Source organism: Equus przewalskii, chromosome 16 (assembly GCF_037783145.1).
Source record: "Equus przewalskii isolate Varuska chromosome 16, EquPr2, whole genome shotgun sequence".
Taxonomy (NCBI): Eukaryota; Metazoa; Chordata; class Mammalia; order Perissodactyla; family Equidae; genus Equus; species Equus przewalskii.
In genome coordinates, this window is record NC_091846.1 from 21,860,388 (window position 1) to 21,876,335 (window position 15,948).

At 37.3% G+C, this 15,948-nt stretch overlaps 1 protein-coding gene across 2 annotated transcripts in view; it reads right to left on the reverse strand.

Annotated features, from left to right (window-relative positions):
* Positions 1-15,948, reverse strand: part of CDADC1 (cytidine and dCMP deaminase domain containing 1) — a 52,939-nt gene that overhangs the window by 14,007 nt on the left and 22,984 nt on the right. For both annotated transcript variants that reach the window (XM_008536374.2, XM_008536375.2), the window contains exons 6-9: positions 11,369-11,418; positions 8,464-8,633; positions 6,451-6,640; positions 2,327-2,387 (exon numbers count right to left, since the gene is read on the reverse strand). In XM_008536374.2, the coding sequence (XP_008534596.2) occupies positions 2,327-2,387; positions 6,451-6,640; positions 8,464-8,633; positions 11,369-11,418 (471 nt within the window). The remainder of the gene's footprint in view (positions 1-2,326; positions 2,388-6,450; positions 6,641-8,463; positions 8,634-11,368; positions 11,419-15,948) is intronic.

A 15,948-nucleotide genomic window follows, 5' to 3' on the forward strand; every position in this document is an offset into this window, starting at 1 on the left:
AAATCAGTGGTCGCCAGGGGTTGGGGAAAGGAGAGAAATGAATAGGTGGAGCACAGAGGATTTTTAGGGCAGTGAAAATACTCTATGATACCATAATGACGGATACATGACATTATATAGTTGTCCAAAGCCATAAAAAGTACAACATCAGAAGTGAACTGGAATATAAACTATGGACTTTGGGTGATTATGATGTGTCCATGTAGGTTCTTCAGTTGCAACAAATGTACCACTCCGGTGAGGAATGTTGATAATGGGGGAGGAGAGGGACATGTGGGAGCAGGGGGTAGATGAGACCTCTCTGTTTCCCGCAATTTTTCTGTGAACCTAAAACTGCTCTAAAAAAAATAAAATCTTAATAAAAAAAATGCCCCAAAATTACCTTTCCACTTAAGTCTTTAATTCATATGGAATAGATTTTTGTGTATCATGTCCCCTCAGAGCTGGACAGACTCTCCCTTGAGCATCCTTTTCAAGGTCTAGATTGGTTGGGGTGGAGCGGGGTAGTTAGGAGAGGTAAGGAAGGACAAATACTGTAAAGCCTGATTTGGTCAAAGGTCAAGCGCCAGTCTAGCTATAAAGCTGGTATTTTAACCTTCATCTGTCTGACTCCTGTGTCTGTTTCTCGGCTGAATCCAAAATTGGAAAGGAATTACATACTATATGATTTCATTTATATGAAATGACCAGAATACAAAGTAGATTAGTGGTTGCACGAGGCTGGGGGTAGGAGAAGATGGGGATGACTACAAATGGGTAAGAGGTTTCTTTTTGAGATGATGGAAATGTTCTGAAATTAGATTGTGGTGATGGTTGCCCAACTCTGTGACTATACTAAAAACCAGTAAATTCTACACTCTGAAAGGGCAAATTTGTGATATATGAATTCCATCTCAATAAAGCTGTTATAAAATTGAAAAAGAGATAGGGATATTATTTATTGATAGAAAACACTTGTTCAGAAATACATACAAAACATAAACTTGCAGTTCAATGAACAGTCACAAAGCGAGCATACGTTTAATCATCACCCAGGTCAATAAATAAAACACTGCCAGCCAAGCAGAAGCCTTCCTCAGCCCCTCCCAACTGCAACCCTTCCAATCTCAGGCCTTCTAGCCACAGCACACCTTCCGTTTCCATAGTGATCAGAACAAATCCTGGATACAAGCCCTCTGCTGACTGTAAGTGGCAAATATCTCCTATTCCATGGCTTGTCTTTGTACTTTGTTAATCGTATCTTTTGATGAACAGATATTCTTAATTTTAACACAGATAAATTAATTCATCTTTTTATGGTTAGTGCTTTTTATGTCCCTTCCCTAACAACAGCGAATTATTAATTGACTCCTTCAAACAGTGTTATTGAACACACATTCTTTAATCAGACTCATATATATTTTTTTCTTTCCTTTTTTCCCTTCACTTTTTTCGTGATAAATTTTTAAGAAAAAAGATGGAGTGGATATGTATTTTTTTCCAGATTGAAAATAAAAAATTTACCACTTGAATAAAATAAAGCTAATTCAGAACACAGAAAATCAAGCTATTTGCATAGAAATTATTTTCATAAAGACTTTTATATTTTCTGATTTTTCAGGGTAATTCAAGCATTGCTATTATAAAGATGTTTACTTATTATACTAAACTTCCACTTGCCCAGAATCCAAACAGAAGGATAACATAGCTAATATTTTAATTAATATCATACAGCAATAAATAATATTCAAAATTATGTGCCTAAGGAATTGCAAGATCTCCCAAAGATTTTATTACATTTAAAATATCTGTGTTAATATGCAACTAATAAAGCTTGAAGACTAGTAATTCATTTATGGTAGCTGTGATGACAGTTAATTAGATTATTCAAATAAGCAGAACACTTCCATTCTCTGACCAACCTGAGCAAATTTGACTTTAATAAGAATATATGATAAGTACATATCCTCATAATTTGGCTCTAGATCCATTTGTATTAATTATAGACATTTTTCCTTTCTAAACGGCCAAGAAGCTTCGCTTTGGTATAGAAGAACATCGTTGTTTACTGTTTCCCATAAATTTGTTTTATAAATTCAATTTGTACATAATTATTTGCACTAAACTACAGATTCTATAGGGCTAATTATTAACCAGCACTTTCTATCACACCTAGCATACAGTAGACACACAAATGTTTGTGAACGAATTGAAGAGTAAAAATCTAACCTGCAGAAAGCATACGCTCCATCTACGACCACAACTTCCAGCACCCGACAGTGAAATGCACTATGTGCTCCTTCTTAGGGACAAAGCGAACCTCAATAAAGGACTAGTAAATACTTACTCTCTCTGCCTTCAGGCTCATTTTGTTCAAGAACACAAGTTCCTGATGGATTCAGCTGCCACTGCAAAAGGGCACAAATGTTTTATTTATGTGTTTAAGAAGGATTTAATAAACAGCATTTCAGCACCCTACTTTCAAATATCAGAACAGCTTGAAAAAAGAGTTAACATGTCCATACCAACGAGGCCCTAATAACAACCTTGAATGATATGACTTCTGGTATCAGATTCAATATTCTTAGAGAAGGAAGGAACTCTAAAGATCCTTTACCTTCATTTTACAGGTAAGGAAGTAGAAGACCAGAGAAGTATAGTGAATTGCCCAAGGTTACACAGTAACTAAAGGCAGCAATAGAATTAGAACCTGGGTTTGCCCATGTCCAATACTATAGAATTTCCACGACATCATATTCTATCTCTAGGTCCTACAGAATCTTATATTAAAGAAGGAAAATATGATCAAGATTACCTTGCCTTTTAATATAGCTATACAATATATACTGTTACTTATATATCATACTGTATATCATATCTTATCATATCATATCACATCTCCTCTGATTATAGTTTTCCATCTCGACCATTCAGAAATAAATAAGGAAGACTCAATATTCTCAGATTATTACAGAGAAGCCTGGAGCAGCAGACAAGAAAAACTGAGTGTAATTAGGATCTCACAGCACAGCCCTTCCTTTCTTACTTGCGTAGAAATCCCTGTCATTAGAATCCCTAATGACTCAGCCACAAAGGCCTGACTGGGACACTATCTCCAGAAAGACACGATTGATTGTGCAGGACCTGGGAGCCTCTGCCATCAGTGTCAGTTAGTGCATCAGATAAACTAGTGAGATCATGGGCCTTTTGTGGGGGGTAAAATACAAGACAAACATTTTACCACGTGTAAAAAAGTCCTTGGAAAGGGAAGACGTCTAGAACTGGCTGTCATCTATAGAAATGGGATGGTTAGGGTTAGCACAAGGGGAAAAAAAGGACTTACAGAGATGTTTCAAAACATGTCAAAGTACTAAATTCTATTAATTTGGTTAAAGCAAAAACCAATAATCCTGAATTTACATTTAGGGATATTCATAAAAAGACTATTTCTAACTGTAAAAACTTAGAAGCAATCTAGGTGTCCAATAAGAGGGGAATGATTAAATAATTTCTATCTATAGGTTGGAATATTGTGCAATTATTAAAAATTATTTTTAAAGAATTTTCAATGACACAGAAAACACAGCAATATGTTAACAGCGGTATCTATGAGTTGTGGGATATCTGTTTTTTAAAAATTTTCCTAGTTCTTTACAATGAGCATGTATTACTTTTGTAATTGCAATAAAAAAAGTAATACGACCTAATAGAGAAAAATTCACATGTATTAAATAGAAAAAATGAGAGTTTTTGAGTAAATGGACATGGATTTACACTGGCAAAATCTATTCTTGGAAATACTGTTGCCCACTCCTAGCCTAATTTGCAACAACCCCACAGAACAAGACCACTTATCTCAAGGTCTGTGGTAATATTTCAAAGAGAAAAGCAAAAAGCTTTCAAACAAAATTAATTTCAATTTGCTTTAATCTTAAAAACAAACATCAAGTTTATTGACACTACTATTTATTGATATATCATATTATATGTATTATTATATACTACTTATTGATATTACTTTTGACAGTCTAAAAGTAAGTATAATCACTATTGAAATTCAAATGTAAAACAAATACTAGTTCATATTAGTTACTGGTACTTACAAAACTAGGTGTTTATGTACTCCTGTGTTCATCACAGCATTATTCACAATAACCAAGATGTGGAAGCAACCCAAGTGCCCTTCTACAGATGAATAATTAGAGAAGATGCAGTGTGTGTACACACACACACACACACACACACACACACACTGGAATACTACTCAGCCATAAAAAAGACAAAATCTTGCCATTTGTGACATGGATGGACCTTGAGGGTTTTAGGTTAAGCGAAATAAGTCAGACAAAGACAAATACTATATGCGTTCACTCGTATGTGGAAGATAAACAAACACAAAGATAAGGAAAAAAGATTGGTGATTATCAGAGGGGAAGGGGTGGAGGGAAGGCAAAAGGGGAAAAGGGGCCCATATGTATGGTGATGGGTGGAAACTAGACTTTTGGTGGTGAACACAATGCAGGCTATACAGAAGCTGAAATATAATGTCCATCTGAAATTTACACATTGTTATAAACCAACGTGACCTCAATAAAATAATTAAAAGGAAAAAACCTAGGTGTTTAGCTAACTAGGTAGTTTAAATTCTTACATAACATTTCAAGCCAAGCCAGAGAGGGACAGGAGGAGAGGGTGGAGAGCTGAACTTCATCGGAAGGAGCACAGGGAAAACCACGCGTACCCGGTGGGTCTTGGCCCGACAGGTGTTTCCTATCCCACCTCTGCTGGAGGGGCCTTCACTCCCCTTGTCCTCCTGTCTCCTTCTGCTTCCCTCGCCCTATCTTATATTCTTATGATCTCCTCATTCTCTTAATAAGTGAACAGCTACCAAAAATCCACCAGTGAGCAGACACTTCAGAATTTACTTAAGCTGTCACTCACAGCCCTAAAGAGCTAGGTCCCTTAATCTTTGCGAAGAGAATCTGAAAAATCTGTTTCTTCCCGCTCTTCAGGAGGAATGAAGAGACAGAAAACAAAAACAGGACTGGAGATTTCTCTTTGACTAGCTGGATGGAAGATTTTGTTTAGTTTTACAGAAGAGGCGTCCTTCCCACCTCTCCCTTCTTTCAGTGCCCCGCCCCTTAAAACTGTGATAAGCTTTAAATAAAACGGGAAATAAAAAACCAAAAATACATGACAAAAATAAAAAGGGTAAAAGTTTATGATACTTCAAACACACATAGAAACTAGATAGTACGTTGTTATAGTTTTAATATTTTAAATATACACATGTTTTTGAATAAATATCTATTAGGTGTCTTATATGTTCCAGGCACCCTGGACTGAAACAGGAATGTAAAGCTGAAATTTATAAACAGTTGTGTTATATGCCTTTTGTACCCACTGCAAATTCCAGTACACAAATGTTACATTAAATGTCAGGATTATCATTAAAAAGCAACATATGATTCTGGATAGGATCCTTTGGCTACAGAGAACATTGTTGGGACAGCTGGTGAACCTTGAGTGGCAGCTGCAGATTAAAGGCAGTAACGTATCAATGATAATTTCCAAAGTTTGGTGGTTGTATCGTGGTTATGTAGGGGAACATACCGTTGGGAGGAAGTACACAATAAAGTATTTATTACACCAGAAAGATCTGGTATCATGTCAACAACTTACTCTCAAATGTTTCTGAAAAAGAAAAGTTCTTTGTAGCGTTTTTGTAACTTTTCTGTACGCTTGAGATTGTTTCTAAAAAGAAAAAGGTTTTTAAAAACCTAAATAGTAAGGGGCTGGCCCCTGGCCGAGTGGTTAAGTAAACCTGGGCGCGGACATGGCACTGCTCATCAAACCACGCTGAGGCAGCGTCCCACATGCCGCAACTAGCAGAACCCACAATGAGAAATATACAACTATGTACTGGGGGGCTTTGGGGAGAAAAAGGAAAAAATAAAATCTTTAAGAAAAAAAAAACCTAAATAGTAAAAAAGTACAAAGAGTTAAAGTTCTGAGTTTTCCATGAACTACCTCAGTCCTTTTTTTGAAATATCAAATATTAATCCCTTTTACTTTTTTCTGATTTTTCTCATAAGAAACATGTGGTGTGAGCCTGTGTCTCTCTGCCTTTGTTAATCTTAGACGATTTTCACCTCTACCAAACCAGGCAGGCAGGGAGGGTGGAGGTGGCTCAGGGAGTTTCTCTTGTTAGCCACAAGATGGCGCCAAAGAGCCTACTGATTCAGGATCTGTAAGGTCAATGCACAACTATCTACAGAGATGGAAGTTCATTAGGCAGAGATCCTAACCTGAATATTTGTAATGAGGTAAATGCTTGCACATAAACATAAACTCAACAATAATAATTTGTTGAAACTCTTTAAAAGGGTGGAAATCACTAATTCAAAATATGCAACAGGGTACCTAACAACAAAATATAAAGTATACTTGAAAAAATGTGTATCTACTTACAGTAAATTTGCTAACACCCTCAAGTTCCCCAAACCTCATGTAAGAGATGTCTGCCTTCTTTTTTCCAACGTCCACATCCCCTGCATAGATTTGTTTTATGCCTGCACCTTTAATTAAAGGTACACACTCGTCACATGGGCACTTTGTCACAAAAATCATACTTCTTTCTTCTGGTTTTATTTCTTGACACCTACAAAAAAAGTATACAATATGAGGAAAATAGTCTCTGAAAGGGTACGTTACATTTTAGAGAAATCTTTAAACAGTAAAACTGAGCTGCTTTAAGAATAGATTTACAACATTATAAACAATAATCATCAAACCTAATTCTTGCTGAATCAGTGAATGTTCAAAATATATAAACTCACAAAATGTTAAAATACAACCCGAACATGACAATTATCATACATAAAAGTCATTTACTTATTCTGAGCAATTTGGCAAGATGCTCAGTATTCAAGTAAAAAGTAACAATACAGAAAGAGACAGAAACCAAAAAAGGAGGAGGGGGACAGCGAGCGAGGAAAGGTTTCTAAGTAGGTCGGAACCTCTTTATAATGCAGGAATTAGGGTCTGGAACTAACACCCTCCTTAAGAGTTTACCATGCGTGGCTAGACAGTAATTCATGGCAGACAAAAGATTTACCCCTTATCTGGTACCTAATGGGTATTTAATAACTGTTTACTAAATTGATAAACTAACATTAAAGTTCTGTTTTGAGTTACAGTTCCCTTACCCCCTCCCCAAGGCAGGATAATTTTATTTAACAAATGTTTGGATTGACAGATCCATACCTCCATACAGAATAAAGCAGGTAAATCTACAATAAAGAGCACAAGGAAAAGAACAGAGGAGTTATTTGCTCGGGGTAGATTAGGACTAAGGAATGCTCTCATCTACGGCTATGGGGTTCTACTTCCTGCTTCCATGGTTTACACGGTTCTCAGTCAGCCATCTTACACCACTGCCAGCCTTCCATATCCATCTCCCTAGTTCAGACTTTCATTCTGTTTGCCTGGACCATGGCAACAAAACTGTATGCATCTAGTCTGTTCAAACAACATACCTGCAAAAGCAATTGGTAGTGTGGCCCTGTCAATGCAATTCCACTTCCCCCTTGCCTACCAAATGAAGTCTAAACTCAAAGCCTTCCCTTGTCCAGGCTCAATCTATTCCCACATGCTCCACAGTCGAGCCTAAGTGGAACACTCATGTTCCCAAACACACACACTGCATTTTCCTACTTCTACACCATTGCCATGCCTGAAGCAAGAATGGCTTCCCTTCAAGTAAGCATCTCCAAGAAAGCCACAATCCTACCAAACCTTTAAAGCTCAGCTCAAATGCCAGCTCCTCCATAAAGCTTTTCCCTCCCACTCCCCTTCCAATCCTAACAGCCCCTGAATTTCCATAGCAACTTTGTGTTGGCCTTTCTCACACAACTGATCACATTAGATTGAATGCGGTCTTATATCCCCAACTCATTACAAGCTCCTCAAGGACAGGAGCCATATCTTATTCGGTTTTGAATCCCGTATGATCGATCACTCCCTTAACGGTAATTGCAGAGAAACGCTTGTGGAAATGATGCAAATTAACATTAGAAGGAAGTAATGCCAGTTATCATCTCTAACAAAAACCATGTTAAAGCAATCTGTTTCATAATAAAATCTATATATTCATAAATACGTGTGCTCTAGATTTAGAAAACAAAGAAGAGCTTACAATCCAGAAATATGTAAGACCCTAAAGACAAACTTCAAGCAGTTTCACATTGGAGAGAGAAGGAAGGGAGGGGAAAAAAAGACTTGCTCAATCAATCTGAAGGCTTGGAGGATCTCTGACAATGGCCTCTGTTCAGGCTGCAAGGACCAAGCTCCAGCAAAGCTAGACTTCTGAAAAGAATACTTCTTGGAATTGTAAAAAAGCAAATAAATTACAATTAACAGAAAGCTAATTTCAACTAACCCTTACTACATTTTAAAGACAATACATGCAAACAAATTTCATACCTAAATGTCAAGGCATTCTGTTCTGCATGTACAATGTATCTGAATTTCCTTATTTCTCTGTCTTTCTGTTTGTCATCCATGTGTGGGAAGTCAGCATACTCAGATCCAACAGGAAAAGCATTATAACCGCATCCTACGAAGTACATCGCGCCTGTTCCATCACAAGTTCGCTACAAAAGTGAGCAAACCAACGAAGCTTAGTTTTCAACATTCTGAAAAGGCACCTTGCAATGTATTTATAAAGCCTACCGTCATACTTTGCATAAGGAATTCAATTTTACATGACAAACTGAGCCATCAAAAAAATACAATATCAGGTTCTCCTATTGCAGTATGGTCCTGTCAAAGCTAAATTTCAAGAAGGCGGATCTTCTCTAATATACAATCTCAAGGCAGTCCTTGGTTTTAGCAGTTTTAATTAAACACTAGCTTGTTTAATTCAAAAAATGTTTCACTTGATTCAGACATCTCTCCCCAAATGGGTTGTAAGATCCCGGAGAAAAGAAAGGATATCTTATACTTGTTTTCTATCCCTTAGAGTACACTTATCAGAGTGTTCCATACATGGCAAGTGCTCAATAAATGATGGTTAATTTCCTATACACTCTGCGCCGTGCAACTGGTTAGCAAGCCAAAAGTTTTAAAAATATCTCAAACAGACAATTTCTGTTGTTGGGCTAAAAACATGCTATTATAATATGGTGGAAAATTAAAAATGTACTTTCCTTTAATCTTCAATATTTATTGAGTCTCAATTATATATACATATTACCAGAGAACTTCTTACTTCAGTGGCTCTTTTTTATTTCTCCTGGTCAATACCATCTTAAGTGTTAATATGAATGCTTTACCAATTATTAGAGTGAAATACTTTATAAATCATAGTGTTTATAATAGTTTGGAATACGCTATAAGCCTCTCTAAATTTCAATATACTATAATTACTCATGAGACAGTTATCAACAGACTCATTACTGTAGCAGCTGGATAAAAATCATTGTTATGGTGAGCCAACAAAAGCTTACAAATAAAATATTATCTCATTAATAATAAAGTATTCGTGAGCATTTACTAAATGTCAAACATCATGCTGAGTCTTACATGTTTTATTTCATTTAATACCTCACAACAACCTAGAGAGTAGTACTATTATTATTTTAAATAACTTGTCCAGGGTCACAAAGCTAGTATAACAGCCAGAATTCCAGCCCAGGTTGCTTGACTCCAAATTCACGTCTTTCCACTTTACCATGCTGCAGACACTATAGATAGATGGAAACAAATTCTCCACAAAGTGGTTGAGAACCAGATGTTAAGCCAAAAGGCTGCTGAACATTCATATAAACACAAATGGGAGTTCTGACCACAGGCCAGGCACAGCGCTGGTGCTGGGAATACAGCTGTAAACAAGACAGACAATCCTTGCCTTCCCGAACCTCCCAATCTGGAGATGATAAGGAAGTGGACACAATTTTAACTGCGATGAGCAGGCTATGGGAGTTTGGGGCGAAGGAGCCTGTCCTAGTAGAGGTTAACAGTCGGGATAGCATAAGAGGAGTCGACAGTGATTTTGAGGGTGGAATTCCTAGCACTTGGTGATTGACTGTATGTGTGGAGTAACAGGGAATGAATGGGATGGTGACCACTGATGAAGGACAGGTTAGCAGGGAGGATACTGGCTCTATTGGCCAGGGTGAACTCGAGAGGCTCCTGAAACATCGAGGCAAACAGTCAAACTGCTTGCTGTAAAGTCTACTGAGGCAAAACTTCGACCCCTACTCATCTTTCAGTCAGCCACACAGCTACCAAGCATCTCTTGATTCCATGCCCTCCTAACCCACCTCCGTAACTCCAAGCCCACACTGTCTCTTTTTTCTTAGTCTCCCCACTTCCTGTCTAGCCCCACTTTATTCTTTTACAAGGTAAATTAGATCAAATCATTTTCCCACTTAAATGTTCTCAGAATGCACTGTCCCATACAGTAGCCACTAGCCACATGTGGTTAGGCCGAATTGAGAGGTGCTGTAAGTGTAAAACACACAGAGGATTGTGAAGACTTGATATTTCTCCATGTACAATATTTTGTTAATAATCTTTTATATTGATTATATGTTGAAATGCTAATATTTCTGGGCATATTATATTAAATAAAATATGTTCTTAAAAGTAATTCACTAATTTTTTTTAATGTAACTCCTACAGAACTTAAAATTATGTACATGGCTTTCTTTTTATTTCTACTGGTTATCATGGTGCTAGGGTATCCCACTGTCTAAAGCATAAGTACAAACTCTCTACACGGTATAGAAAGTTCTTCATGGTCCAGTGCAATTTTTTGCCACTACTATACACAGGACTCCGGATTCCAACATGCCAACACATTTGCATTTTCCCACCTTCTTACCCCCTACCTTTTCGCATGTTATCCTCCTGGTCCCACGAACTTGCTCTGCCTGATGAATTCCTACTCATTTCTCAAGACTAATAGCATCTCGCCTCCTCTAAGAACATTTTATTCACTTCTCCAAGCAGAGCAAATATTCCTCATCTATGCTTTCACGGATTCATATTATATTCACACTCATATATCAGTCTCTTTTTCACTTCTCAGTCTCCATGACTAGACTCTATAAGGCCACGAAGGGCAGAAAATGTGCTCTTTAACTCCCCATTGTTCACTGTGACAGAGTGCCTACCCTGGAGAAGATGTTTAATAAATGTTTGCTAAATAAAATTAATCTCTCTAGGAAATTATTGAGGGAATAAGCAAATGTTTATAGAACTTAATAAGTGCACCAATAAAAATATTAATCCCAGTGGATCAATAAAATGTAACACACTTAAAACTGAACTATGTTTAAACAAAATCAAGGCTACACGTTTAAAGAACTATTTTCATACTTACAGATTTGCCTTCTGCCCAAATGACTGCTCCAACTCCTGTTTTATGATCCTCTGAAAGACACATGGCATGCAACTCAGTAAGAATCAATAATCTGTTAGTTTCAGAACTATATTTTTCCAAAAATAACAAAAACATTTATTGAAACATACTTTATAAATATATCAGCAATCCTTGACATCCTCACTAATTATAGAAAAGTTTTAAACAAATACTTTTAAGCATGGAATATGGGAGCTAGGTACTAAATACCTAGACAGTGTTCCAAGATCTACACATATGTGCAGATCACTAAAATGGCATTGCCCACGGTCAGGTCACTTCAAAGCTGTAACCAGAACTGATGTAACTTTACTGATTCTCCACCAAGGCAGTTTCTAAATGACTATTGCTAATAGGTGGTGAAACTGATTAAGAAAGAAGTTTCTGAACTAATGAATTTCGTGTAATAACCATTCACAATAATTAAATCTGTTTTCTAGAATTTTTTACCCTCTAATCATGGAAAATACATTTTATGGAAATGTTCTTGCTAAGAAAAAAGTTCAAACTTATAATACAAACATAAATAAATCTTTATGGGCTTTCATATATATATATATATATATTGCTGTAAAGTGCATGAAAGGCATTTTGATTTAAACAAAATGGTGCCCTTTCCCTGACCCTCAGTCTACCCCAAGGGGAAAAAGAATGCCAACTTAGTGACATGACGCTTATTTCTAAATCAAGTGGCAGAAATTATAAACATAAGATAACTTTCCTGCAGAACCCAAAGCTCTGCAACAAGTAAAGTTGTACTTCTTAAAACCATTAATTTGAAACAGAAAATAAAAAAACAAAATAAAAATTCTCCATATTAAGAATTGACTTTTTCTTTCTACTAATACCAAGGGTAAGTTTCAAATTTCTAAGACAATTATATGCTAATTATGAAAACCATAGTATTTATCAAAATCTTTTTTCCCCCCCGAGGAAGATTAGCCCTGAGCTAACATCTGCGAACCCTCCTCTTTTTCTTTCTGAGGAAGACTGGCCTTGAGCTAACATCCGTACCCATCTTCCTCTACTTTATACATGGGACGCCTGCCACAGCATGGCTTGCCAAGTGGTGCCATGTCCACACCCAGGATCCGAACCGGCAAACCCCAGGCCGCCGAAGCAGAATGTGAGCACTTAACCGCTGCACTACCGGGCCAGGCCCTATCAAAATCTTCATAAGGGACTAATACAGTTAAGTTGGTATATTTACACAAGGGAAAGTAACCACCATCCATGAACCTACCCCACGGCATTTTCCTACTGGTGAGAATTAAACTTACCTGTGGCTTCACTCTACAATTTAGTAAAAGTTAATCCTTCCAATGATAACATATTTAAATACCTACTTTTCTAGTAAAAGTACAAAGAAACTTTATTCCACCTGTGCATTTAAAATCAGGATGCCTTATAACTAAGTTAATTTTTAAAAGTTACGATACTATAATGAAATTCCCGATCTTCAGTTCAAGCAAGCTCGGATTTTCAAAATTATATCCCAACGCATTTGTATCATTTATTCTAAGTACTTATACCCATTATTTCATTTTTACTCTAAAGGTAAAGCAGATAAAATTTCCTTTCCTACATGAGAAAACAAGCAAAGAAATTGAGTGACTAAAATTTAGCTCTCCAGACTCAGCCTACTTGCCTTTCCGCTACCTCTCCCTTTAAGGTCGAGAATTTTCTAACAGAGAATTCCCTTTACTGAATACTCGAGTATTCAGCAGTGAGGGAAACGGAAGGTTCATATTCATGGAACTTGCAGTCTGACCCGGGAGGAAGAGAGGAACGAGGAAGCACCTCAGCCCCTCTGCGCTGTGCTGTGCTGTGCTAGGGAGGAAATGGGCACGATGCTGAGGAATGGAGGGCATGGGAGGGCTTATTCTGTAGAGTGGAGGTGGTCAGGAAAGGGATTTTGATGTGAACAAAATTGTGTTCCTTCCAGGATCTTCAAAATATGACATGAGAGGAAAAGAATTTAATTATGGCTTTATGCCCATTTCTAAGGCAAGTGGCAGAAGTTATAAACATACGATTATATTTGCCTGCAAAACCAAAAGCGTCACTGTAAGTAAAATTGACTTAATACCTGCATAAATCTGAAACAAAAAATAAAAAACTGAAATAGAAATTCTTCATATTAAGAGTCTACTTTTTCTATCATCGACACCAAGTATTTTTGATGTCATATTTTTTTGGTCTCAGGAGACATTTTTTCCGTTTCAGTCTGGGGACAGACTGAACATTGTCAGGAAGGGAAAAAATGTGATTTCCCATCAGCATGCAGCTCTACTGCCTGGCAAAGGTGAGTTACACCAAGAGAATATTATTTCCTATGTGTCATTTAAAATCAGATTGAAATTCCACCCATGTTAGATGGAGTAGATTTCACCCAGCCCCAAGGTTGGATGACAGATGAGGTAATTTCTCAAAAATCTTTCCATGTCTGTAATTTTTACAGAAACTGCTGCCCATAATCTGGTCATGCACAGAGTTTTCTCTGTCTACCCTTGAAGGAAAGGTCAATTTACAATCACTGAGCCAACTTCCTGAGACTCTTTGATCACTGAAAGTCAGAGAACTATTTATCCTATGCTTCTGGAACGCAGGCGTGGTTATTTTGGCTCTCAATTCTGTAGTCATGTCACGGTTTGGCCAGATGTGGTCAACAGACCACTTGCATCAGAATCTCTCGGTGCTTGTTAAAAAGGCAGACTCCCGGCTCCACGGAAACCCCCTGAATCAACTTGGCCCAGGGAGGCAGGCCGGGCTCAGGAGTCTGCATTTCTCATGAGCATCCCCCCAATTCGTAGGCATACCAAAGGCTGAGAACCAAGTTAGGATTTCAAAGTTAACTTTCTTGGCCACTCCAACCTACTTCCATCATCAACACTGTGGTTCGGGAGGAAGGCATACCCCTCAGCTGTGGTAAACACACAGTCTTATGAGAAAACAGGACCCCAAAAGAGAGAAAAGATCACATTTAAGCCACGTAGGTAAGATATAATGTCCTCCTCTTTTTTTTCCCCTAGAGTCTAAACAAATTTTGTCACTTCTCTGCTACCTCAAAGTATCCTAGAAACCTACTTTCAAAGACGTCTCTGTGGAGCCTCTTTATTCATCAAACAGCAATTACTAGGCAGCTACGTTCAATTACTTTTAGAACTCTATTGTTAGAGCTTTGGGAGTTCATTTTAATCATACGTATATTTTTAAACGAAATAGTTTAATGGAATGATTTTCTTCACCTATAAATTAGAGTGAAATAAAGTCGTCAAAGCAAACTGAATAGTGTTAAAGTTATTAAAAGCCCACTCTATCACGGGAATACCTACCTTGCAGGATTGTCCTCAGTGTTAAATAAGATACGTTTATAAATAGCCTAGCTTTGTGCCTGACACAGAGGAGGTGCTCAATAAATTGTTATTAGTATTTATCATCAATGAAGAGAGACAGGTCCAGAATTCCTTATCTGAAATCCTTAATATCAAGTTTTTTTGACAACTTGATGCATTTATTTTGTGGCCATTTACCTCATCAAATATTTAGTGCAAATATTCATACATTTTACCCCATATGGATAAATGTATTTGATTAAAAGGTACTGCTCCAGACCACCCTGGGAGTACTGCGTAACATACAGTATATGCACCATATTACCTTTGCAAACTCTGCAAAATTCTCAATTCCTTTTCATCTGGCTCCAAGGGTTTTGAATAACGGATTGTGGACCATTTATCTTTGGATATAAAAAGATTTTCTTTATCCACCAATACACTGTGCTTAGCGCTAAGGAAAAAACGATGATGAAGACGTGGTCTCTCCCTTGGAAGAGCTCACAGTGGCATGAAGTGCATGACAGAGTGGCACCCTATTCAGGATTCGGGTTCCAGACAAAAAAGTCACACACGGTCAAAAGATTACCTTGAAAAATCTTTTAAACAGCCCATCAAGTGCAGAAGCATGGCTGTATATGCAAAAGTGTGCACAGAAATAGTGGATAAATTTATAATTAGGGTATCTAATAAAGAATATATATGCAAATTTATATCTATACATTACTGCATCTTTCAACACTGGAATCACATATGTTATGCTGTGGTTTCTCCTACGAGAAGCAAGAGGTACTGAGAGCAAGCAAAAAACAGCAGATTCACATCTCTCAGTTTAAGCTCACTCTGTAATCTGCTGAATTCTAATTAGCAAAGGGGAAGTAGTGAATTATAGCTGTAACAACTGTCCCCATTACGTTTCTGTCCTTCCAGAGTGGTTTAGAGAAAAATTCTTTATGAAGCTGGTTTTGGCAAAGAGACTAACAGATAGCCCATGACACAAGATAACTACATTAAATCAGACTTCTACACGATACAGTTCTTTGGTGTGATATAGCCTGTGCCAGTAATAGAATCAAATTCTTTAATAAGAATTGAGTGATTAACCCTGCTGAATGTCAGAATTCCTTGTGTAACTAAAAATGCATAAGTCTAGGCCACACCCTTAGGGACTTGATTTAGCAGGTCTGAGTTGGAATTTGAGCATTT